The following is a 26,479-nucleotide window of genomic DNA, read 5'->3' as shown; positions in this document are numbered from 1 at the left end:
CACTGTGAAGAAATGGTGATGTTACTCTCTTTAGTTACGGAGATCCGCCCCTCCAATTTTTATGCATAACGCATTACAATTAGTGAATAAACATCGGGTTCGGAATTATTGAAGACCCCCTACTCCGGGGACTGAGATTTTCGTGGTAGGGTATTAATGGTCCTCTCCCACCACTGTAAAGAAATGGTGATGTTACTCTCTTTAGTTACGGAGATCCGTCCCTCCAAGTTTTATGCATAATGAATTACACCTAGTGAATAAATATCGGGTTCGGAATTGTTGAAAACCCCTACCCCGGGGACTGACATTTTTGTAGTAGGGTATTAGTGGTTCTCTCCCACCACTGTGAAGAAATGGTGATGTTACTCCCTCTAGTTACGGAGATCCACACCTCCAATGTTTATGCATAACGCATTACACTTAGTGAATAAACATCGGGTTCGGAATAATCGAAGACCCCTACCCCGGGGACTGACATTTTTGTAGTAGGGTTTTAGTGGTCCTCTTCCACCACTGTGAAGAAATTGTGATGTTACTCTCTCTAGTTACGGAGATCCGCCCCTCCAATATTTATGCATAATGCATAAGACTTAGTGAATAAACATCGGGTTCGGAATCATCGAAGACCTCTTCCGCAGGGACTGAAATGTTTGTAGTAGGATATTAGTGGTCCTCTCCCACCACTGTGAAGAAATAGTTATTTTACTCTCTTTAGTTACGGAGATCCGCCCCTCCAATTTTTATGCATAACGCATTACACTTAGTGAATAAACATCGGGTTCGGAATCATCGAAGACCCCTACCCCGGGGACTGAAATTTTTATGGTAGGGTGTTAGTGGTCCTATTCCACCACTGTGAAGAAATGGTGATGTTACTCTCTCTAGTTACGGAGATCCGCCGATCCAATTTTTATGCATAACGCATTACAATTAGTGAATAAACATCGGGTTTTGAATTATCGAAGACCCCTACCCCGGGCACTGATATTTTTGAAGTAGGGTATTAGTGGTCCTCTCCCACCACTGTGAAGAAATGGTGATGTTACTCTCTCTAGTTACGGAGATTCTCCCCTCCAATTTTTATGCATAACGCATTGCACTTAGTGAATAAACATCGGGTTCGGAATCATCGAAGACCCCTACCCCGGGGATTGAAATTCTTGTGGTAGTGTGTCAGTGGTCCTCTCCCACCACTGTGAAGAAATGGTGATGTTACTCTCTTTAGTTACGGAGATCCGCCCCTCCAAGTTGTATGCATAACGCATTACACCTAGTGAATAAATATCGGGTTCGGAATTGTCGAATACCCTACCCCGGGGACTGACATTTTTGTAGTAGGGTATTAGTGGTCCTCTCCCACCACTGTGAAGAAATGATGATGTTACTCTCTTTTGTTACGGAGATCCGTCGATCCAATTTTTATGCATAACGCATTACAATTAGTGAATAAACATCGGGTTTGGAATCATCGAAGACCACTAATCAGGGGACTGACATTTTTGTAGTAGGGTATTAGTGATCCTCTACCACCACTGTGAAGAAATTGTGATGTTACTCTCTCTAGTTACGGAGATTCGCCCCTCCAATTTTTATGCATAACGCATTACACTTAGTGAATAAACATCGGGTTCGGAATCATCGAAGACCCCTACCCAGGGGTCTGAAATTTGTATGGTAGGGTATCAGTGGTCTTCTCCCACCACTGTGAAGAAATGGTGATGTTACTCTCTTTAGTTACGGAGATCCGTCCCTCCAAGTTTTATGCATAACGCATTACACCTAGTGAATAAATATCGGGTTCGGAATTGTCGAAAACCCCTGCTCCGGGGACTGACATTTTTGTGGTAGGGTATTAGTGGTCCTCTCCCACCACTGTGAAGAAATGGTGATGTTACTCTCTTTAGTTACGGAGATCCGCCCCTCCAATATTTATGCATAACGCATTACAATTAGTGAATAAACATCGGGTTCGGAATTATTGAAGACCCCCTACTCCGGGGACTGAGATTTTCGTGGTAGGGTATTAATGGTCCTCTCCCACCACTGTAAAGAAATGGTGATGTTACTCTCTTTAGTTACGGAGATCCGTCCCTCCAAGTTTTATGCATAATGAATTACACCTAGTGAATAAATATCGGGTTCGGAATTGTTGAAAACCCCTACCCCGGGGACTGACATTTTTGTAGTAGGGTATTAGTGGTTCTCTACCACCACTGTGAAGAAATGGTGATGTTACTCCCTCTAGTTACGGAGATCCACCCCTCCAATGTTTATGCATAACGCATTACACTTAGTGAATAAACATCGGGTTCGGAATAATCGAAGACCCCTACCCCGGGGACTGACATTTTTGTAGTAGGGTTTTAGTGGTCCTCTTCCACCACTGTGAAGAAATTGTGATGTTACTCTCTCTAGTTACGGAGATCCGCCCCTCCAATATTTATGCATAATGCATAAGACTTAGTGAATAAACATCGGGTTCGGAATTATCGAAGACCTCTTCCGCAGGGACTGAAATGTTTGTAGTGGGATATTAGTGGTCCTCTCCCACCACTGTGAAGAAATAGTTATTTTACTCTCTTTAGTTACGGAGATCCGCCCCTCCAATTTTTATGCATAACGCATTACACTTAGTGAATAAACATCGGGTTCGGAATCATCGAAGACCCCTACCCCGGGGACTGAAATTTTTATGGTAGGGTGTTAGTGGTCCTATTCCACCACTGTGAAGAAATGGTGATGTTACTCTCTCTAGTTACGGAGATCCGCCCCTCCAATTTTTATGCATAACGCATTACAATTAGTGAATAAACATCGGGTTTTGAATTATCGAAAACCCCTACCCCGGGCACTGATATTTTTGTAGTAGGGTATTAGTGGTCCTCTCCCACCACTGTGAAGAAATGGTGATGTTACTCTCTCTAGTTACGGAGATTCTCCCCTCCAATTTTTATGCATAACGCATTGCACTTAGTGAATAAACATCGGGTTCGGAATCATCGAAGACCCCTACCCCGGGGATTGAAATTCTTGTGGTAGTGTGTCAGTGGTCCTCTCCCACCACTGTGAAGAAATGGTGATGTTACTCTCTTTAGTTACGGAGATCCGCCCCTCCAAGTTTTATGCATAACGCATTACACCTAGTGAATAAATATCGGGTTCGGAATTGTCGAATACCCTACCCCGGGGACTGACATTTTTGTAGTAGGGTATTAGTGGTTCTCTCCCACCACTGTGAAGAAATGATGATGTTACTCTCTTTTGTTACGGAGATCCGTCGATCCAATTTTTATGCATAACGCATTACAATTAGTGAATAAACATCGGGTTTGGAATCATCGAAGACCACTAATCAGGGGACTGACATTTTTGTAGTAGGGTATTAGTGATCCTCTACCACCACTGTGGAGAAATTGTGATGTTACTCTCTCTAGTTACGGAGATTCGCCCCTCCAATTTTTATGCATAACGCATTACACTTAGTGAATAAACATCGGGTTCGGAATCATCGAAGACCCCTACCCAGGGGTCTGAAATTTGTATGGTAGGGTATCAGTGGTCTTCTCCCACCACTGTAAAGAAATGGTGATGTTACTCTTTTTAGTTACGGAGATCCGTCCCTCCAAGTTTTATGCATAACGCATTACACCTAGTGAATAAATATCGGGTTCGGAATTGTCGAAAACCCCTGCTCCGGGGACTGACATTTTTGTGGTAGGGTATTAGTGGTCCTCTCCCACCACTGTGAAGAAATGGTGATGTTACTCTCTTTAGTTACGGAGATCCGCCCCTCCAATTTTTATGCATAACGCATTACAATTAGTGAATAAACATCGGGTTCGGAATTATTGAAGACCCCCTACTCCGGGGACTGAGATTTTCGTGGTAGGGTATTAATGGTCCTCTCCCACCACTGTAAAGAAATGGTGATGTTACTCTCTTTAGTTACGGAGATCCGTCCCTCCAAGTTTTATGCATAATGAATTACACCTAGTGAATAAATATCGGGTTCGGAATTTTTGAAAACTCCTACCCCGGGGACTGACATTTTTGTAGTAGGGTATTAGTGGTTCTCTCCCACCACTGTGAAGAAATGGTGATGTTACTCCCTCTAGTTACGGAGATCCACCCCTCCAATGTTTATGCATAACGCATTACACTTAGTGAATAAACATCGGGTTCGGAATAATCGAAGACCCCTACCCCGGGGACTGACATTTTTGTAGTAGGGTTTTAGTGGTCCTCTTCCACCACTGTGAAGAAATTGTGATGTTACTCTCTCTAGTTACGGAGATCCGCCCCTCCAATATTTATGCATAATGCATAAGACTTAGTGAATAAACATCGGGTTCGGAATCATCGAAGACCTCTTCCGCAGGGACTGAAATGTTTGTAGTAGGATATTAGTGGTCCTCTCCCACCACTGTGAAGAAATAGTTATTTTACTCTCTTTAGTTACGGAGATCCGCCCCTCCAACTTTTATGCATAACGCATTACACTTAGTGAATAAACATCGGGTTCGGAATCATCGAAGACCCCTACCCCGGGGACTGAAATTTTTATGGTAGGGTGTTAGTGGTCCTATTCCACCACTGTGAAGAAATGGTGATGTTACTCTCTCTAGTTACGGAGATCCGTCGATCCAATTTTTATGCATAACGCATTACAATTAGTGAATAAATATCGGGTTTTGAATTATCGAAGACCCCTACCCCGGGCACTGATATTTTTGTAGTAGGGTATTAGTTGTCCTCTCCCACCACTGTGAAGAAATGGTGATGTTACTCTCTTTAGTTACGGAGATCCGCCCCTCCAAGTTTTATGCATAACGCATTACACTTAGTGAATAAACATCGGGTTCGGAATCATCGAAGACCCCTACCCAGGGGACTGAAATTTTTATGGTAGGGTGTTAGTGGTCCTCTCCCACCACTGTTAAGAAATATTGATGTTACTTTCTTTAGTTACGGAGATCCGCCCCTCCAAGTTTTATGCATAACGCATTACACCTAGTGAATAAATATCGGGTTCGGAAGTATCGAAGACCCTACCCCGGGGACTGAAATTTTTGTGGTAGGTTATTAGTGGTCCTCTCCCACCACTGTGAAGAAATGGTGAGGTTACTCTCTTACTAGTTACGGAGATTCGCCCCTCCAATTTTTATGCATAACGCATTACACTTAGTGAATAAACGTCGGGTTCGGAATCATCGAAGACCCCTACCCCAGGGATTGAAATTCTTGTGGTAGGGTGTCAGTGGTCCTCTCCCACCACTGTGAAGAAATGGTGATGTTACTCTCTTTACTTACGGAGATCCGCCCCTCCAAGTTTTATGCATAACGCATTACACCTAGTGAATAAATATCGGGTTCGGAATTGTCGAAGACCCTACCCCGGGGACTGATATTTTTGTAGTAGGGTATTAGTGGTTCTCTCCCACCACTGTGAAGAAATGGTGATGTTACTCTCTTTTGTTACGGAGATCCGTCGATCCAATTTTTATGCATAACGCATTACAATTAGTGAATAAACATCGGGTTCGGAATCATCGAAGACCACTACCCAGGGGACTGACATTTTTGTAGTAGGGTATTAGTGATCCTCTACCACCACTGTGAAGAAATTGTGATGTTACTCTCTTTAGTTACGGAGATCCGCCCTCCAATTTTTATGCATAATTCATTACACTTAGTGAATAAACATCGGGTTCGAAATCATCGAAGACCCCTACCCAGGAGACTGACATTTGTATGGCAGGGTGTTAGTGGTCCTCTCCCACCACTGTGAAGAAATGGTGATGTTACTCTTTTTAGTTACGGAGATCTGCCCCTCCAATTTTTATGCATAACGCATTACACTTAGTGAATAAACATCGGGTTCGGAATCATCGAAGACCCCTACCCCGGGGAATGAAATTTTTATGGTAGGGTGTTAGTGGTCCTATCCCACCACTGTGAAGAAATGGTGATGTTACTCTCTCTAGTTACGGAGATCCGCCGATCCAATTTTTATGCATAACGCATTACAATTAGTGAATAAACATCGGGTTTTGAATTATTGAAGACCCCTACCCCGGGGACTGAAATTTTTGTAGTAGGGTATTAGTGGTCCTCTCCCACCACTGTGAAGAAATGGTGATGTTACTCTCTTTTGTTATGGAGATCCGCTCCTCAGACATTTTTAAATAACGCATTAGACTTAGTGAATAAACATCGGGTTCTGAAGTATCGAAGACCCCTACCCCGGGGACTGAAATTCTTGTGGTAGGGTGTCAGTGGTCCTCTCCCACCACTGTGAAGAAATGGTGATGTTTCTCTCTTTAGTTACGGAGATCCGTCCCTCCAAGTTTTATGCAGAACGCATTACACCTAGTGAATAAATATCGGGTTCGGAATTGTCGAAGACCCCTACCCCGGGGACTGAAATGTTTGTAGTAGGGTATTATTGGTCCTCTCCCACCACTGTGAAGAAATGGTGATGTTACTCTCTTTACTTACGGAGATCCGCCCCTCCAAGTTTTATGCATAACGCATTACACCTAGTGAATAAATATCGGGTTCGGAATTGTCGAAGACCCTACCCCGGGGACTGATATTTTTGTAGTAGGGTATTAGTGGTTCTCTCCCACCACTGTGAAGAAATGGTGATGTTACTCTCTTTTGTTACGGAGATCCGTCGATCCAATTTTTATGCATAACGCATTACAATTAGTGAATAAACATCGGGTTCGGAATCATCGAAGACCACTACCCAGGGGACTGACATTTTTGTAGTAGGGTATTAGTGATCCTCTACCACCACTGTGAAGAAATTGTGATGTTACTCTCTTTAGTTACGGAGATCCGCCCTCCAATTTTTATGCATAATTCATTACACTTAGTGAATAAACATCGGGTTCGAAATCATCGAAGACCCCTACCCAGGAGACTGAAATTTGTATGGCAGGGTGTTAGTGGTCCTCTCCCACCACTGTGAAGAAATGGTGATGTTACTCTTTTTAGTTACGGAGATCTGCCCCTCCAATTTTTATGCATAACGCATTACACTTAGTGAATAAACATCGGGTTCGGAATCATCGAAGACCCCTACCCCGGGGAATGAAATTTTTATGGTAGGGTGTTAGTGGTCCTATCCCACCACTGTGAAGAAATGGTGATGTTACTCTCTCTAGTTACGGAGATCCGCCGATCCAATTTTTATGCATAACGCATTACAATTAGTGAATAAACATCGGGTTTTGAATTATTGAAGACCCCTACCCCGGGGACTGAAATTTTTGTAGTAGGGTATTAGTGGTCCTCTCCCACCACTGTGAAGAAATGGTGATGTTACTCTCTTTTGTTATGGAGATCCGCTCCTCAGACATTTTTAAATAACGCATTAGACTTAGTGAATAAACATCGGGTTCTGAAGTATCGAAGACCCCTACCCCGGGGACTGAAATTCTTGTGGTAGGGTGTCAGTGGTCCTCTCCCACCACTGTGAAGAAATGGTGATGTTTCTCTCTTTAGTTACGGAGATCCGTCCCTCCAAGTTTTATGCAGAACGCATTACACCTAGTGAATAAATATCGGGTTCGGAATTGTCGAAGACCCCTACCCCGGGGACTGAAATGTTTGTAGTAGGGTATTATTGGTCCTCTCCCACCACTGTGAAGAAATGGTGATGTTACTCTCTTTAGTTACGGTGATCCGTCGATCCAATTTTTATGCATAACGCATTACAATTAGTGAATAAACATCGGGTTCGGAAGTATTGAAGACCCCTACTCAGGGCACTGAAATTTTTGTGGTAGGGTATTAGTGATCCTCTACCACCACTGTGAAGAAATGGTGATGTTACTCTCTCTAGTTACGGAGATCCGCCCCTCCAATGTTTATGCATAATGCATAACACTTAGTGAATAAACATCGGGTTCGGAATCATCGAAGACCCCTACCCCGGGGACTGAAATTTTTGTGGTAGGGTATTGGTAATCCTTTCCCATCTCTGTGAAGAAATGGTGATGTTACTCTCTCTAGTTACGGAGATCCGCTATAGACAAAAATAATTTGAGGATTTGCATTTTACAGATTTATTAACAATACCATGGTAATGTTGCTATTTGTATTTCTTTCTGATTATTTATCCATTCCCTTTCATTTTGATATATTTTATTTCCCCATTTTTCTTTATTTACATGTTGAATTTTTGTCTGATCAAGGTTAGGACTGCCCCCCCCCCCCTTCTAAACAATGTTACGTGTCTAGCCTACATGTACATGTACCTATCAATCTCCCTCTCAATGAAAAATAAAACAAGAGGTACTGTGAGCAATGGTCATTAAGAATACCCCCCGCTTACCCCAATCTCCCAAAGGTTGTTGTGAATAGGTATAAATTACCTCTTTCCTGAGTGTAAAAATATGGTATGCCTTTGTAGAAGAAAAAGGAAGATATAGTGCGAATACAAATCCATGGCATAAACCTATAATTTTGACCTTGAGATCAAAAGGTCAAGGTCATAAAGAGGTTATGAATGTACATGACACATAGTCTCTTGGTGATACACCCATGTCTTATGGTATGACTATGTCAAAACCCTATAATCACTTTTGACTTTGAGGTCAAAGTTGAAGGTCATGTAGAGATCATGAAGGTACCCGACACATCGTCTCATGGTGATACACTCATGTGTCAAATATGGTATGCCTATATCAAAGAACAAAGAAGTTATGGCCCGGACACAAATCCGTTGTAAAAACCTTTAATTTTGATCTTGAGGTCAAGGTCATATAGAGGTCATGAAGGTGCTCGACACATCGTTCATGGTGATCCACTTGTGTGCCAAATATGGTATGCCTAAGTCAAAGAACAAAAAAGTTACGGCCCGGACACAAATCTGCACAGACAGACGGACTGACGGACAGACAGACAGAGTGATTCCTATATACCCCCCTGAACTTCGTTCGGGGGGTATAATAAGTTCAAAAGCTATACTATAACTTCATTTGATTTACTCTATAATTATTCTGTTCGCTAACCAAGAATATCCGTCCACAAAGGCACAGTTGACCCAAAACCCATGGCTAGTAAAGATGAAGTTTATTACCGGTGTCGGATATTGTAACTGGCCACAAATTAGTACGTTTGTTTCAGAAGACGGACAATATTATGAGTCACTGATTAAACGAGAAAACGTCTGCAATTTTATTTCAATCGTTGTCAACTTTATAACATTTCATTTGGGATGAATCTATGTGAAGTTCGTACATTTACCGATATCCTGCGGATTAGTGTTGAAACTGAAGAGATACAGCGGGAAAGAAAGATTTAAACAGAACCAATGAAAACTAAGGTGAAATTTACGATCCATACAATGTAGTATGAGTAATTAACATATTTATTTCATAATATATTAAATAGTTAAAAGGCTAACACAGGATGTATGCTTAAATGGAATTCAAAGTCATTTCATTTTGATCTAAATGTTAAGCTATACAAGTATTTAGTTTAGAAATGAACTACCTATTTCGGATTGGAGTGCTGTGGTAATTAAATGTAATTCTCTGTTAGTTACAAAATAATAAATCAAACACAAGATGTTTAACTTGTTGACTTAATAAGATCATGAATTTACTCGTTGTTTTATACATATCACACTCCCTATATAGACACATACACAGTTTATGTGTAAATTCATGTACATGTGCGTTAACGACATTCAGCCACGGTAGGGGGAGGGGTGTTACAAAACACGTGTGTTCTTTTCCATTTCGCCATTGACAGAAGTGTTAGCGAGCAGTGACACCTATGGGTAGAGAACTGCCCGCTAAAACCTCTGTCAATGGCGAAATTTCAAAATTCCTGTAAAAATCTTTGTAAATTCTTATACAAACGTTTAACTTATCTCGCTTAATCAATTTATGATGCAAATTTTTAAGAGTTGTTTTTTCGCTTGTAAACAATATCCAAATTGTTGATTTTAATCAAAATGAATCATTTCCCCACGAATTTTTGGCGTTATATTATCTACATTGTACATACATTAATCATTCTAATTTCTTAAATTCGATTCCGTTCCGTCTTCCGTTCCGCGTTTAGCAACACCCGAGAATAATAGAGGTGTTTGTATGGAGCGCCAAATCAACATAAACTTAAATAATTGAAGATATCTTGAAGATATCTTCAATTATTTGAAGATATCATCAATTCAATTATTGCTCTCTTTAATTGAATTAATGCGCGCATTAAATCAATTATTGCTCTCAACAAATGAACTAATGCGCGCTTCAATTCAATTATTGCAGTCAGGGACTGACACTAACGGCTGTCCGATTGTCCGGGACAACTTAAAACGGTGGTCGGACAACTAAGTTCTGTAGTTTACCTGTCCGATGGGACAACCAAAAATAAATGAAGGGTATCCGTGAAATTTTAATAAATTCTACGTGAAAAGAGTCCTTAAAGTTTTTGAAGTATATCTCGTCGATAGAAATAATCTGATAATCAATATGGCGTTTTTCTGGTTTTCCCTGATCTAAATTTAGATTGTTCATTAATATCGACCAATCAGCTTCACGGTGTATTTTAATCGCGCCAATCAGATGTCTCTATTGTCGCGTGATTCTTGGAAGTGAACAAACAGATATAGAACACTTTTTCCGAAGTTAAAATTGAATAATTTTTACGAAAAACATGTCCAAAATGAAAAATTATCAATAGGTTATCAAATAATAATTTATTAAAAAGAATTTAAGTCAATATGAAATTACAATATTAGCATATAGTGTTTTACATAAAATAAGTCAATATAAAAGTCTACTGGTACTATTTTTATTTTTTTATTAGACACAAAAATAATTTTTATTAGACACAAAAATACAATAAGTCACTGTGCAATTTGCTGCAGATCTGGAAGTACATAAATATGGCTCAACTTCTGTCTGTAACTAAGTGTTCTGCCTGCAAACATTAAGGTAAAAATGTATATACATAGATTGCTGTCTGAGTGACAGGAGTTTTGAAACCATTCAATACATTATTATTAATTAATGATTTCACATGGAGATCACAAGAAAACCAGGGTAACACTATTAATAAAATAACACTCATGAGAATGCAATGCAAATACATTACAGTTTTTTGTTGGTCAGTTTCGGACAAGTACATTTTCCATTCGGACAACCTAAATTTCATGTTAACTTGTCCGAAGGGACAGGTTGGTATTAAAATTAGTGTCAGTCCCTGATTGCTCTTATCAATTGAATTAATGCGCGCATCAATTGAATTAATGAGAGCAATAATTTATTTAATGCGCGCATTAATTCAATTATTGCTCTCTTCAATTCAATTGATGTGCGCATTAATTCATTTAATGAGAGCAATAATAGATTTGATGTGCGCATTAATTGAATTATTGCTCTCTTCAATTCATTTGATGAGAGCATTAATTTAGTAGAAATATTGCTAGAAATAATTAATTTAGAGCTCGGTATAAATAATGTGATGATAATTCAATTGAAGATATCTTTAAATCATTTACAATGCTTTTGTATAAGGAATTAATGCGCGCATCAATTCTTTTAAAGAGAGCAACAATTCAATTAAAGATATCATTAATTCAATTGTGGATATGTTGAATTGAAGATATCTTTAATTATATAGTTGCTCTCTCTAAAAGAATTATTGCTCACTTCAAATGAATTAAAGATATCATTAATTCAATTGAAGAGAGCAATAATTGAATTAATGCGCGCATTAAATCAATTATTGCTCTCATCAAATGAATTAATGCGCGCATCAATTCAACTATTGCTCTCATCAATTGATTTAATGCGCGCATTATATCAATTATTGCTCTCTTCAATTGAATTGTAGCGTGCATCAATTCAATTGTTTAATATCATTAATTCATTTGAAGAGATCATTAATTGAATTAAAGCGCGAATCAATTCAGCTGAAGAATTAATGCTATCATCAATTCAATTAATGCGCGCAATAATTCAAAATTGAAGATATCATTAATTATTTGATGAGATCTTTAATTCAATTGTTGCGCGCGTCAAATGAACTGATGATATCTTCAAATAATTGAAGATATCTTCAATTATTTGAGTTTATGTTAATCTGGCGCTCCATATGTTTGTACACTGGCATGGATGTCGAGAATTGAGGCGTTTCATAAATGAAAGGTGTGAACGTCTGCAGCGACGTCTGCATACGGATACGTACCGAAAACACCAATCTATCATTAAACACCCATTACAAGAATTGAATGATTTGTACATCATTTTTACATCTCGAATTAGGGGGCATATTGACCAATTGAAACACTTTGGGGGTTGCTAAAAGGGGAAAGGAAAATGGAACGGAAGACGGAACGGAACGGAAAACGAAACTGAATGAGTAATGTAGCCAAGATAACACCAAAAAAAAAAAAATCGGAAGAAAATACTTCATTATAATTAAAATCAAACTTTTGAGAATTAAATACAAGAATTTTGAAATATCGGCATTGACAGATGTGTTGGCGAGCAGCGAAACCTATGGGTAGCGAATGCAAAAAACACACGTACTTTAAATGCCACCTTCCCCCGGTGGCAAAACATCATTAACGCACATTTGCAGGGCGGATCCAAGCATTCTGGTTAGGGGGCGTGGCGTGGTATTTTGCCAGAGGCAGGGTGTCTGGGGGCCACCCTAAGGCCTCCAGTGGGTCTAGGAAAAAGCCCTGGTGGGGGCCCAGGGAGCGAAGTCCCCCGGAAGCTCATGAATTTTAAGAGTAAAATTTAACCATATAATTAGCCTTCACAGGCGAAGTTACATCCCCTCTTACAAACAGAAACACACCTTTATCAACACTACTCAAATGAGGCAAAAGTTATCGTCAGTAAATTTCTTTCTATTCAAACTTATTTGCTCGTCATTGAGCTGTGATTTGAGTCCATCTATTTGTATTTCTTGGATTTGAATCCCTCCTACATACACCTCATAGGCGGATCCAGGATTTGTGATGGGGGGGGGGGGGGGGGGGGGAGGGGTCTAGCACTTGATCGATCAGTCAGCTACTTTTCACAATCTCCAACCCCACCCATTTCCATCTACATGTACTTTGCTTGTGTTCCTAACATTTTAGGGAGACCTAGAGACAGTTTATACCTGCAAATTGTTTCTCACGTTCTAGTAATTTTTATTCCTATACTCAGATCTGATTTTAAATCTTTAAAAAAACTGATTTAAAGTTTATTCCCTATAGGCCAGGGGCCTGCGGTAAATGGTGCAAAATCCTGTATTCCGAGCATTTCCTGGCACTTCTTTTTTACTTTTAAATTGTATATTTCTTAAACAAAACTTTTATGGTACATAAAATTTTTAACAATTTTAAGTGATACTTGTATCTGACGAAAATATCGTAAATATACATCAGCGTCTCGTCTTATTCATCTTGGAATTAAATGATGTACTGGTGTTGATAAATTTGAATGATGCTATTACATGTAGGTATCCACCTTTCATATCCTTTCGACGCAAAATCTCGTTAAAATTGAACAACTTAATGTTTTTGGTAAACAGGGAGGGGGGGGGTCCCGGACCCTCTGGAACACCCCCCCCCCTCTGGACCCGCCCTTCACCATTCCATCACATGTTGCATCTCTTGCCTCAACAGATGTTTCTCGTTTTTTAAATAAGAAAGTAGATTAAAATAATTATAATAGCCAATAAAAAACCAATGCATGACTTCGGGGAGGGAGATAAGGAGTGTCTGCAAAAAATTAAACCAAGGTATGTATAAACAATTCTCAAGAAACGCATACTAGTATTTCTACTGAAAAAATTTAATCAGCTCGGAATCTCTATACAGTTATTTATTTTCCCTCTTTTTATACTACGCACTGATTTATAACCTAAACTTGGAAATTGTTAGGGGGTTGGGGGCGTTTTCACCCTGAGAAAACCATTGTCAACCGAGGCGTAGCCGCGGTTGATAATGGTTTCTCAAGGGGTGAAAATTTTCAATGTTACCATCAACTGCATGCAATATTTGTTTAATTATACTGAATGTTATAAAAACAACAAAGCAGAAAGACTTACGTCTGTTGACATTTGATCAATCACTGTCATGCGATATTTCGAATATCGATGCGGGTATTCGCGCTCAAACGACGTCGTCTAACAATCTACGGCGAACCGTACGCGCATAAATTTGACGCATGTGATAATTTTTATAATATCACCCGTTGTCAAGTACTGTTACCCGTTGCTAGATACTATCACCGTAGAGGGCGTGCTTTCTGTTCTCACAGGGTAACAATATGTTGTTTTTTTTCAAATGATTCTCGACCAATCAGATTCGAGTATTTTACATGAAAGTATACTAAATTAAAATTATTGAGTGTAATATGTGGCAATAGAAAAGTTTGTTCCCATCGAGCGTCAAGACTGATTTGAACTGATCAGCCCTAGGCTGGATCAAGTCAATATCTAAGCATGATAATGTACGGTATATGATAAAAGGGTTATTGTTTTTAATCATATACTGTATCGTACATCTGCAAAACATAAGCAGTTAGTTATTTTCGGGGGGGGGGGGGGGGGCATATTGGTACCCAATTGTAAAAACCTCAAATTCTCATTTTTCAAAAAACAAACGAAGAATCAGGTACGGAAACAATTTTTACTTTACTGGTCAAAAAAGAAGAGAGTCAGAAAACTCACAACATATTTTTCGTATAAAAAAAAACTTTACTATGGAAAGTTATATATTTTTAGAATCACTAGAATTAAGAAAAACTCAATGTAGATTTCGAATTAGTGCACATAACCTTCGAATTGAAAGAGGAAGATATGAATTTATAAAAATCAACTCTGGCCAGAAGATTTCTTTATAAAGAAACAAAAGAATACGTTAATTATGTAACCTTAATTGTGTAAAAGATGAATTTCATTTTCTCACTGATTGTCTATTCCATGTTGAAGAGAGAAATATGTTTTTTTTAATGGTATATACAAGCTCAACAAAATTTTTATCTATTTAACAAATAAGGACAAATTTACTTGGTTGATTATTAATGAAGACAAACCAGTAATTGTCAAATTGAGTGAATATTAATTCAAACTTTCAGAAAAAGAACTGATGCTTAAAACAGCAAAAATCATTATAGTTTATTATTCATATGTTGGTATAATACTGATATTGTCCATTTACTTGTGTATACACATGTTTAGCAATTCATATATGTATGTACTCGTTTCCCCAACATGCTACATCCACATGTAGTTTGCAGTTCATGTAACCTGTAGCTACATGTAATGTTGTAAACTTTCTTTCTTTTTTGAAATTTCCTTCTTTATAAATTGTCTTGCTGTTATGCCCCCCTGGGCCCAAAATTGGAATAAAACTTATCTTATCTGTAAGCATGAAAAAGTACAGTATATGATAAATATAATACTATGTGCCAAAATCCATTTCATATGGCATGCATGTATAAACTCTCGAGCCCCATATCAACCCTCGGGCCTTTGACCTACGGGCTGATATGGGGCCACTCGGGCTGATATGATATACAGTGTATCATATGGGCTTTTTTCTATTGACTGCATGGATATTGATAATTACTATATATTGGGGTGAAAATTTTTGCTGTGTTGCAATATATATGATTAGTAGTTTTTTGTTAAATATGTAAACAATTTTGCAACTAAGAAAGTTAACGCTGTTTTTCTTTTTATTTAAAGTTATGATAGCAATGGTTCCTTGACAGTCATTTTAATGAAAATGTTTTGAATGGTAAATCTTGGTCAATAAATTGTTCAGCATCGACTTCAAATTCTGTGCATCACTGGGTTTCAAGTGTTATAAATTATCATAATGTATCATGTTCATTATATCCCCGTAACTAGTCAAGATATAACCATAAAATGTTCAATGATTTTACAAAACAATATTTTCGTTTCCATTCCATTCCATTTTCTGTTCCGCGTTTTACCAAAACCCCAAATAATTCCCACTTCCTTTCACTTTTGATGTCCGTACGAATAAATTTATCGCACTGCTCATTTCGGGGTATGAACTGAAATAGAGTAAAATACACCTTAATCTTACCCATATCCCATGTACATGTAAAAGAATTTCGATCCATACATGCATGTGTTTCTTGTCTTCCTTCTCAGAAAGTGTTGTTTTTTTTTTTTGTCTCATCAACACTTATGGGAAAAGAGTACCAATTCATTTCCCATAGACCTCAATGTTAACCTTTGGCCCTCTCACTAATTAACTATATCGATTTTAAACAAATGACCGCAAACATTTCAAAGTTCATTCCAAGTGTTGATAAAAAATGACAAAAAATATATAGGGTCCCGTGCCTTTTATAGGCCATATTTGTACTTTTTTACAACACATAGCAATCTACAGTAAATTACACACTGCATTTTAAGCACACCCCTACCATGGTGATTTCCTCAGTCATTTCTCGATTTTGTGCGATAAGTTTTCATCCTGACAATTAATTTGAACCTCTATAATATTTCTTTCAATTCCAAATAATTTCACTCTTGATATTAGCCAATCATGCAACACCTAAACATTTATACCTCCGCTCAATCTTGGGGTAAACTGCGTCCGGGTTACGCATACGGGGGTTTGGTACTCTCATTCCTTATAGAGTAAGGGGTACAGCTTAAGGTGGGTCGATCCTCATGTGACTTATCAATATTAATGGTTAAAAGTGGAAAAACTGTATTAATTTCCACTCAATATAGTTTAATCTAATCAATAACCAAACAAAATGTATATGTTGCCACCCTTTTAAAGATGTCAGACATACAAAAACAGAAGTATATATCAACATAAAAAAATTGCACATTTTCATTGAACAGAATGATGAAAATTAATAAAATCTTGTTGAAATGACAAATTTTAAATGTCAACAGTTTAAGAAATCTGATAATTCATAGATATAATATGTCTTACGGCGTGACCGTGCTTGAGAGCGAAGCAAAAAGTATTGGCATTAGTATCTATATCCTAAACAAGACAAAAATCAACCCAAAGTTAGCATGAGGACAGAGCTTCATCAAAGCATCCTAATTTTGGACATTTAATCCGCCTATATATTGAACGCTGGAAATATAACGCAATTGATGTAAACAGTACATTGTGACGTCATATTCAGCGTCGTTATTTAGCAAATTTACAAACGTAGCGTTTGAACCAGGGTAGACGAGATTGAAAATGGAGGAATACATGTCCACGTACTAATATTCGAATCGACGCCATTGCTACCAAACTTTTCAAGTTCCATACGTATGGTTTAATTTTTCATTATCATATATTTTCCTTTTAAACATGTATATACGAGTTACCTATAAGGAGAGCTCCGCTCTCACGGCCCTTCGGGCCGTGAGAGGGCTTCGCCCTCTAATAAAAATTAATTGTGGATATTAGGGAAAGCATTGTGTCATAGACATGCAATAGAGGAAATTCCAGCATAGGAGTTATTGCCCTTGACAACATTTTTAAAATTATAGATAATTGATTATCTATGGAAATTTAAAACTTTTTTCAATATCAAAAGTTTACCAATTTTTTTTTTATTTTATTCAGTGAATAAAGTTCCTCTGAAAGATATATTTCAATCATGTGCAAAATTTAAATAGATAAAGATTTTGCAAAAACCTATGACATCACAAGAGGATCGACCAACCTTAATACGGGGTCAAATGGAAACAGAAATGCAATATAACAAAGAATTGATGTTACAATGTCCACAGAGCTACTATAAGACATCATGGTTTTCTAGAATTGTATATTTGTTTTTACGCTGTTCAATATATCAACTAGTTGAAAAATAAAACACCATACTTAAATTTTAGTCCCTGGGGTAGGGGATCTTCGATGATTCCGAACCCGATGTTTATTCGCTAAGTGTAATACGTTATAAAAAAAAAATTGGAGGAGCGGATCTCAATAAATAAAGAGAGTAACATCACCATTTCTTCACAGTGGTGGGAGAGGACCACTAATACCCTATCATAAAAATTTGAATGTGCTACACGGGCAGATGAAAACAAGCGGTATTCTCGCGAGATTATACGTACTTGGGTGAAACGTCACCAATAGATAATATATTTCCGGAATAATTATTAACGTATTCGGATAAAAAAAAAATAATAATAATAAAGTAATTTCTATTAAATCTAAAATACCTTTCATATCTAATTACATATGAATTAAAAAAATTAATAATGATAAAGTTAATTTGGTAGGCTATATTTTTTTCTTTAATCATAGATATATCAGAATATTTTTTTGTTGTTGCACGAAGGGTATCAGGCACCTAGCGGTTGGGGGGGGGGGGGGGGCAAAGGTGAATTCATGTAAAATTCTTGACAATCAAACCCCCCAAAAAGGGAGGGGGGCTTTAAAAAGGAAGGGGGGTGCTTAGTCCTTTAATTCAGCCGGAAAAGGGGGGGGGATGCAATATTTATCTTAATTTGCATGTGAAAAAAAAATTTTGAATGCAAAAACAGCGGAAAATCCTCCTCAAAATCCAGTGTTCCCTCTCTGGTTTATAATGCTTGAATAAAGATGGACAGAATGGGAGTGCTTACCCAGTAGAAAAACTGGGATACCATCAACATATTCTTTTAGGTCCATGCAATATGTATGTAAAATATATGTACCAGTCTCTCACCAGAGCTTACAGAAAGCAGGGTCTTTGTGCATTGAAAAAAAATATTTTAATCTCCCACAAAATCTTTAAAGAGGAACACTTTAACAGAGATGGGATTATCCCTCATTATTCATGGAAACCAGTTTCTACCACAGCATTCTTTCAGCTGGCCCTGTGAAGTGCAGAACCACATGTCCTATATCCTTGCCCATTAATGACTCATTACATAGATTTTTTAAGAGTTGACCTTTGATGTTCACTATAACAGCTAGCCTTTTTCAAGACACTGAGATTCTTTTTTCTACAGCATACAAGAAATGTAATAAACTGAGAAGATGTAATAGATTGATACACATAAAGAGTAATGTAAAGTGTATAAGGAATTCCTTGGCAGAAATAAATTTCAAAACATTTGTAACAGTTAACCAAGATTTTTCATTATATGCATTGAATTTTGTTATTCTTATATCATAATCAACTTGCTGTTAATGACAGCTATAACGGGAACCAGTGTGACTATGGCCTCAGAGTGTACCAAGTGTGCCCAAAGTATAAATGAATGGTAAAATTACTTTAAACTTAATGAAGTAATACTAAGGAACAGACCCAGCTCACTAAATATGTAAATGTACAATGACTGGTCCTGTTTTATTCAACCCAGGTTCTGAGATTCCCAGGTAGGAATAAGAGGTATAAAAATAAGTTAATAATTGAATAAATAATAACAAGTAAATGATTTGATAACAAAGATATAAGGGAGCAAAACTGAGAGTGTGATAACCTATGAGAAATATATCAAAATAGATGAGAATGAGCTTCCATATACAACCAAGGAGATTCCATACAACACCCTAAAAATCATAGTGAACCTCCATGCAAAAAGACTGAAAATTTCCTAAAGCACCACCACACAGCCATAACTCATGAATTAGGTTTGCAGAGTCTAATACCCCAGTGAAGAATATTGCAATGTGAAATGTACACATGCACAGCCTTGAAATGTATTAAATATAACAATAATAAATTAATTACTTTTCTTAAAGACAACTTTCTTCTAAGGTCAAAAAGTTTATTATATGTTATGAAGTTCAATATTGATATACATGTACCACATTGCAAAATATCTCATTGAGTACCTTTCCCCTTGTGTCAAAAATAATATTGATAAAAAAAAAATTTAAAAATCTAAAAAGATTAATATTTCCCATTCCATATATATACAATTCCCTTTATTACCAATATGCAATTTGCTGCAACACATTCAAGGAAGACAACTCTTGATGCTATGTTATAAAATATCCCATTTTGATGCATGAAAGAAATCAATCCTTGAAGTGGTTACTTCTTTATTAAGAAATACATTTAAGAGTAATCATCAGTCACAAATATAAAACAAAATAAATTTATTAACCCAAAATCACACTAGTGCACATAACAATGTATTCTTTTTAAATATCATACATGTATAAGTTTTTAATTAGTAAACTAAAGTATGAGTATATGTTCCACAGTGCAAAATCTTGTTCAAACATAGGATAGTCTCGATACAGTTTCTCTAATGCAGATTCCAGCACATCCATTTATGGGTCAAGTCCTATTTCCGTCAGAGGGCATGCAAATTTTCTGAAAAATCAATGCAATTGTAAGTAAACCCAGATCAAATGAAATTAAATGATACATGCATTTTACAGTGTAAATACTATTTCAAAGGAATAGCAAATTTCATACAAGTCAATACTAGAAAATTGAAAAAGATCAGTACCATGATACCACTTTAAGGACAATTTCTACAAATGCAAGAAATGATTTATGCCAAAACAATAAATATCATAATGTCATTAATTCAAACAATTCCCCAAGACCCGCATGACACGGCAGACATTGTTTTTTCTTTAAATATCTAATAAATGTAAAAGCTAGGTTTTTAATCAATGGTCAGTGCAGTACTTTTCATAATATAAGTTGAATTTCCTCATAGATCTAGTTTGTCATGAGAGTTTCTGCCCTTACTAATGGTATGATTGCACCAATATCCAAAAATGACAATATACAGATAACGATTACAATATGAAATGTTAAAAGTTTTAAAGTACATGTATTATTAACACATATACATAATTCCAGGTGCAATTATACCAATTTACATGTACATCAGGTAACTCATGTTCCATGCATAATATTTTTATTACTACAGAAGATTTATTGTATTTGAAATGTTAATTGTTGTGAATACAAGGTTTCTAAGACTTATTGTCATTGGTACTGAGTATGCATGTGGTTTAGAGTTACCTAATGTGTTTTGTTTACCCTGCATATTTGAATAAATTTTAAAATGAAAAGAGAAGTAATTTCCTTTTGGTAGTCCTGCAGGTTATACTTTGAAAAGCTGACTAAATGTGTAAAGGCTTTATTGACAACCCCCCCCCCCCCCCCCCCCCGCAAATAATAATGTCAATATACTGAAGATGTTATTAAAATTTAAAAGCTTTATACACTTTGACAACTAGTGACTTTAACTGTCCGGGCATCATCAGTTGGGAAACAGTTAAAGTCAAAAGATGCCCAATAGCCACAATGCTCACCTGATCAAATAATGATTCATGAAATTTCCAACTGATTCTACACCCACCCCATAAGAAAGTAATATGATGTATCAAAGGAAATGAAGAAGACAAACTTTGATCAAAATCTTCATTTGAAATTTCTTGTAAACAAACACATATTTAGTCTCTTACCTCTACTTTTATGTCTTTATTTCAACATTATACCTTGCATGATGTGTTGTACCAAAATAATCCATCCAAAATCACCAAAAACTGTATGCAATTAGTAAGCTCCTAAACTTTGGTTTCATGGAAGAGGATAAATGAATCTATTGACACTGGCCTAAGGCTTGAATGTTAAAGCCTATATATGCCATTGTCAGTCTACTACTGGACTGACATGATGTCAAAGCTCCAAAATCCATCTACCATTACTCAGGATCAGGATCTCCATTGCCATCTGTTCAATGAAATGTAAATATTCATGAAATATGTGATGACTGGGCCTAATACTCCATCTGGGATCATTGATATAGGGGCATATCTGAAATATTGTATACCTCAGGACCACAAAGACATGATTTTCAACATTGTTCATGTTTCATTGGAATAAAAGTTACTCAACACACTAAATCACTATTAGGAGGAGAAGAGATCACAAGATTTTGTGACAGATGGACAGAAAGTACATAAACAATATGTCTCCCCATAGAAGAGGAGAGACATAATTAAAATATTGATAACTTCGTTGAATGTTAAGTTAATGAATTTCAATAAAAATGAAAGGTGCTCAAATCATTATACATAAGATATATAAAGAAAGTTTGAATCTGATGTGAACATTAGTTTTTAAGATATACTCTGGATGAATTATGTCTACTAACAGAAGGACATGGTGATTTAAGTATATCCCTCTTGACTTTATTTTGGGGAGGGTGGTATAAAATATGAAATAATTACTTCCTGAAAACTGTTCACTGTATGTAATACAACAGAAAGAAACATACCACGTGCAGAAAATATAATTTGTTGTGGTTTTCCATTCTGGATAACTGTAATTCTTTTCCCCAGCATTGAAGGTGGGATCCTCATCCAAGATGGCTGACCCAGTCCACCCTGACCGACACTGATGTTAATTTTGTTTTTTAGATATTAGTTGTGTTATGCAAATTTGTTCGTTTTACAAAATATAAAAGAAAATCAGATTTCTATATTCTTAATAACTTTCATGTATATGGATATATATAAATCATAAAATCAGTATCATTAGATTATCGTGAACTACAGATTGGTGAACTATTAAGAATTACAAAATGCTTACACAAACAAATTCTGTTCTTCATTGGTGGGCAGTTGTATTGGTTGTTGTTGCGGAGGGACTAATCGCAATGGTGGATATGGTGCCACAGAGCCATGAGATGTTTCAGCTGTGGCCACTTCCGCAGATGGTGGATTTGTGTGTCCCTCTTGTCTGCAATTTCCAAAGAAAATAAATAGTATATAATATATACAGGAAATCACAATGAATTAAAAAAAACTAGTTTACATTGTGGTTCTGAAAACATTACATACAGACAGCAGTGTTATACAGATACAATTTAAAATGGTATATGAAGGTATGTTACATATATATACAGATGGCTATTTACATACATAAAATTGAAAACAAAAGAAATCTGAGTGCATTAAGAATAATTCTTAAAAATCGACAGAGATATCTCTTCCAACTGGAGAGATATCTTTGTTACACTTGAAAAGAGATATCTTTTTTGGTTTAAGAGATATCTTTCATTCAAAATCTTATAAAAATATCTTTTAAAATGAAAGATATCTTATTAACTTTAAGAGAGATCTCTTTATCTTAAAGAGAGATCTCTCTAAGTGAAAGAGATCTCTCTCAAATTCAAAGAGATATCTTTCTAAGTGAAAGGGGCATCTATGGCAAGAACTTTTACTATTTATTTGAAAAATAAGATATCTCTTTAAATCAAAGAGATATCTCTTATTCTAAAGAGATATCTCTCTAAAATGAGACATCTCTTTCACTTAGAGAGAGATATATCTCTTTTACTTAGAAAGATATCTCTTACTTTTAGAGATATCTCTTACACTTAGATATCTCTTTCACTTAGAGAGATACCTCATTCACTTTGAGAGATATCTATTTCACTTAATGATATATCTTATTTACTCTGAAAGATATCTCTTTTACTTTAAGAGATATCTCCTTCACTTAAAGATATATCTCTTTTACTCTGAAAGATACCTTTCTCTTTGAGAGATATCTCTCTAGCTTCAAAAGAGATATCTCTCAAAGAAAAAAAGATATCTCCCTAGCATAAAGAGATATATCTTTTGTTTAAAGAGATATCTTTTTAGTTAAAGAGATATCTCTTTTGTTTAAAGAGGTATCTCTTTAAAGTAAGATATATCTCTTGAAATCAGAGAGATATCTCTCATAGATATAGAGAGATATCTCTCATAGTTATAGAGATATCTCTTCTTCAAATGAATAGTATCTTCACCTTTCACCAAAGAATTGGACTTTTACTTTTCAAAAAGTTAATAATTTTCAATTGTTAACACACAACGACAGGCGCAGACAAATCGCAACAGTCACCCGAGTGACTTAGGTGACCTAAAAGACCTAAAATATTTACTCTAAAAGATTCTTTATATCCTCTTCTGTTGGCCTCTTCAGTGGTGTTTTTCGTGGTCTGCCCTTTTTCTTGTCGGTGGAGTGAAATCTGGGTTGCAAGATATTATTCGCATTCCCAGCTATCTTTTCAGTGACCTTCAGCTTCCTAGAAGTGTCATTTTGTAGGGTCATGCAGGCTTTGTTTCCTGAAATTAAACTTTCCAAGGACTTTATTATTGTTGTTAGCCTGTATTGCTTAACCTGTCTATTTGTAACTTGTTGACCCAACTCATTCAATAGACTGTTGACATGATCAATTTGGCTTTGTGATGAATTCCTTTCAGGTTGTGTAGGTTTATACTCTGGATGGGACAAATGAAGGTCATCTTCAGAATCCTCATTGTTATTTCTGTCCAAGTTCCTAGAACTAGAATGAATCTTGTGGACATGTTTACATATATGACCGTTATTATAATCATTACAACTGCATTTATACATATGGTAACAAAGATTAATGCATGGCAAACTCTTGCACTTGGTGTAACAATGTTCTTGATCACAATTGTCTAGCATCACTTCTATAGTGTAGATCTCATTTCCAGATTCTAATGAAAACAAAGAAGTAGTGATTTGTTTAATCCTGGTATTGTCTATTTCTAACCCTTTGTTATGTCTATCCTTAACATTGATATCCTCATTAGTAGGATTATTGAATGAAACACGTTGCAAGTGTTTAATGAAGTGGTCATTCTCTATATTTAGCAATGTGTCTAATAGTACATCTATACGCCTATTGCGCTTTCCTGAAAAGTAAATAGTTTTCAGTTGATTGTGGAAACTTTCCACAAACATATTGGTATTGACATTGCCGTATTCAGTTCCTTTTCTAAAACACAATGACCATTTCTCTGGGCGATTAAAGTAATAATCTGACAGATACTTTAAGAAACCAGGATTTTTTGTGAGAAGTTTTGATACCAATATATCTTTGTATTTATGAAAATCACACTCAGACTTTGCTTGCATCATTGCACATAAGTAACAATAAACTTCTGTCTTCTGAACATCATTTTTAAAATGACTATGAATATTTCTAACCCAAGACCTTTGAATATGCCAGATACATAAGAAGTGCTGAAGATTACCGCCATATACTGATTGTGCAGCATTCCATCCTGCATTGTCATCGTCAGTCATAATAACATTGACTTTGGTTTCAGGAGAGAGAGCCTTAACTGAAGACAAAAATAGATTCATTACTGTTTCATCCTCTCTATTTGATATACAAAATGCTACAGGATAACCTTTCCGAAATTCATCAGCTACCATAAGTGTCACAAGCTTAAAGGAATAGCTGTTTGTTTTGTGGGTGGAATCCATGCATAAAATTCTGCTTGCAAATTTCTTATACATTTCCAGTTGTTGCTTTGTCATGATGGCCAAAATGAAATCTTCTTTGTTGAGTCTTTTGGAAGGATCTTCATTTCCCTGTTGTTTAAATAATAAAACTGAATTAAATGATTCCTGACTCAAAGCCTCTACCTTTAAAGCTGTGGACAAAGCATCATTGCTGTCTTGAATAACAGTTGGATCAGCTAGTTTTCTTTTTAACCCATGGAGAGTTTTTCTGTCTATAAGATGATAATATTTTAAATCATCTAAATTATCCCTGCTATTCCTGTCACTAAAGTGTTCTCGAACTTTGTCCATGATATTTGTAATCGGAATTTTGAGCGCAAGCATATTAAGAATTTCTGACTTTAAACTATCAGGAATAGGTAAGTACTTACATTGTTCAAATGACAATGAATGAGTATGGGATTTTACATACTTAGCTGTAACTTTCCCATCGCGTCCTTCACAGATAGATAGCCGTGCAGGACACAATCTGCTAATTTGGCAATGACCTTTTTTGTTTTTTCGTGATGTCTTGACCTGCACTCCCTTTGGTTGGTGAGATCTTACCGGTCCATTACGATGACATACTAATGAATACGTCTTTTCTCCTTTCTTGTTAACTTGGGGACGAGACCTCCGCACAAACCTTGTATTAGATGACAGTTCCTCCTTACTGCGAAAATCTGAAAACTGATCTATTTTTATATCAGCATTATGTTCATTGATAGCATGTTCCAGAAGTTGGTCTACTGATTGGAACTTCATTTGACATGTAGATATCATGCATGCTTGAAGCTTTTTCTTGGATTTGCTTGTATGAGAAACACACTTATCTGAATGGAATTTATTCATATGTTTCTTTAAATTAGCTCTTGATTTAAGAGATATTTTACATTTTGGGCACAGCAATGTATTGCTTCCCTCAGTCTGAATATTGATGTTGTCCTCAGACTTTACATATGAGTGCAGTGTAGATTTTGCCGTAGGTGATTTCTTCATAAATTTTTCCATATCCACAGGCCTTGAAAAGTTTGTATGCAATGGCCTTGTATTACCACCATAACCTTGACCTTCAATTCTTACAGAATCTGATCTGGGTAGGTCTACAGATCCTTTCTCTGTCACAGATTCATAATGACCTCCACCTGCTCGCCGCCACACAATAGGGATGGTTTGTTGAGGTTGCTCACCATCAGAAAATGTATTTTCATAAGTAGTGACTGGGTTGTCAAGTGTGTCACTGC

At 36.6% G+C, this 26,479-nt stretch overlaps 2 protein-coding genes across 2 annotated transcripts in view; one reads left to right on the top strand and one right to left on the bottom strand.

The window, feature by feature from the left end:
- LOC130052911 (uncharacterized) overlaps positions 1 to 26,479 on the top strand; it is a 143,348-nt gene that overhangs the window by 34,595 nt on the left and 82,274 nt on the right. The gene's annotated exons all lie outside the window — the stretch shown is intronic.
- LOC125664061 (uncharacterized) lies at positions 20,241 to 25,384 on the bottom strand. Its single transcript, XM_048896571.2, has 2 exons — positions 23,860 to 25,384; positions 20,241 to 22,670 (listed from the first exon to the last, which is right to left on the bottom strand). The coding sequence occupies exons 1-2, from the start codon at positions 25,269 to 25,271 to the stop codon at positions 22,517 to 22,519; spliced, it is 1,566 nt and encodes a 521-aa protein (XP_048752528.2). The 5' UTR covers positions 25,272 to 25,384; the 3' UTR covers positions 20,241 to 22,516.

Source organism: Ostrea edulis, chromosome 3, assembly GCF_947568905.1.
Source record: "Ostrea edulis chromosome 3, xbOstEdul1.1, whole genome shotgun sequence".
NCBI classification, from domain to species: Eukaryota; Metazoa; Mollusca; class Bivalvia; order Ostreida; family Ostreidae; genus Ostrea; species Ostrea edulis.
Note: the sequence above shows the minus strand (reverse complement) of the source record. Positions and strands in the feature narration are given on the sequence as shown.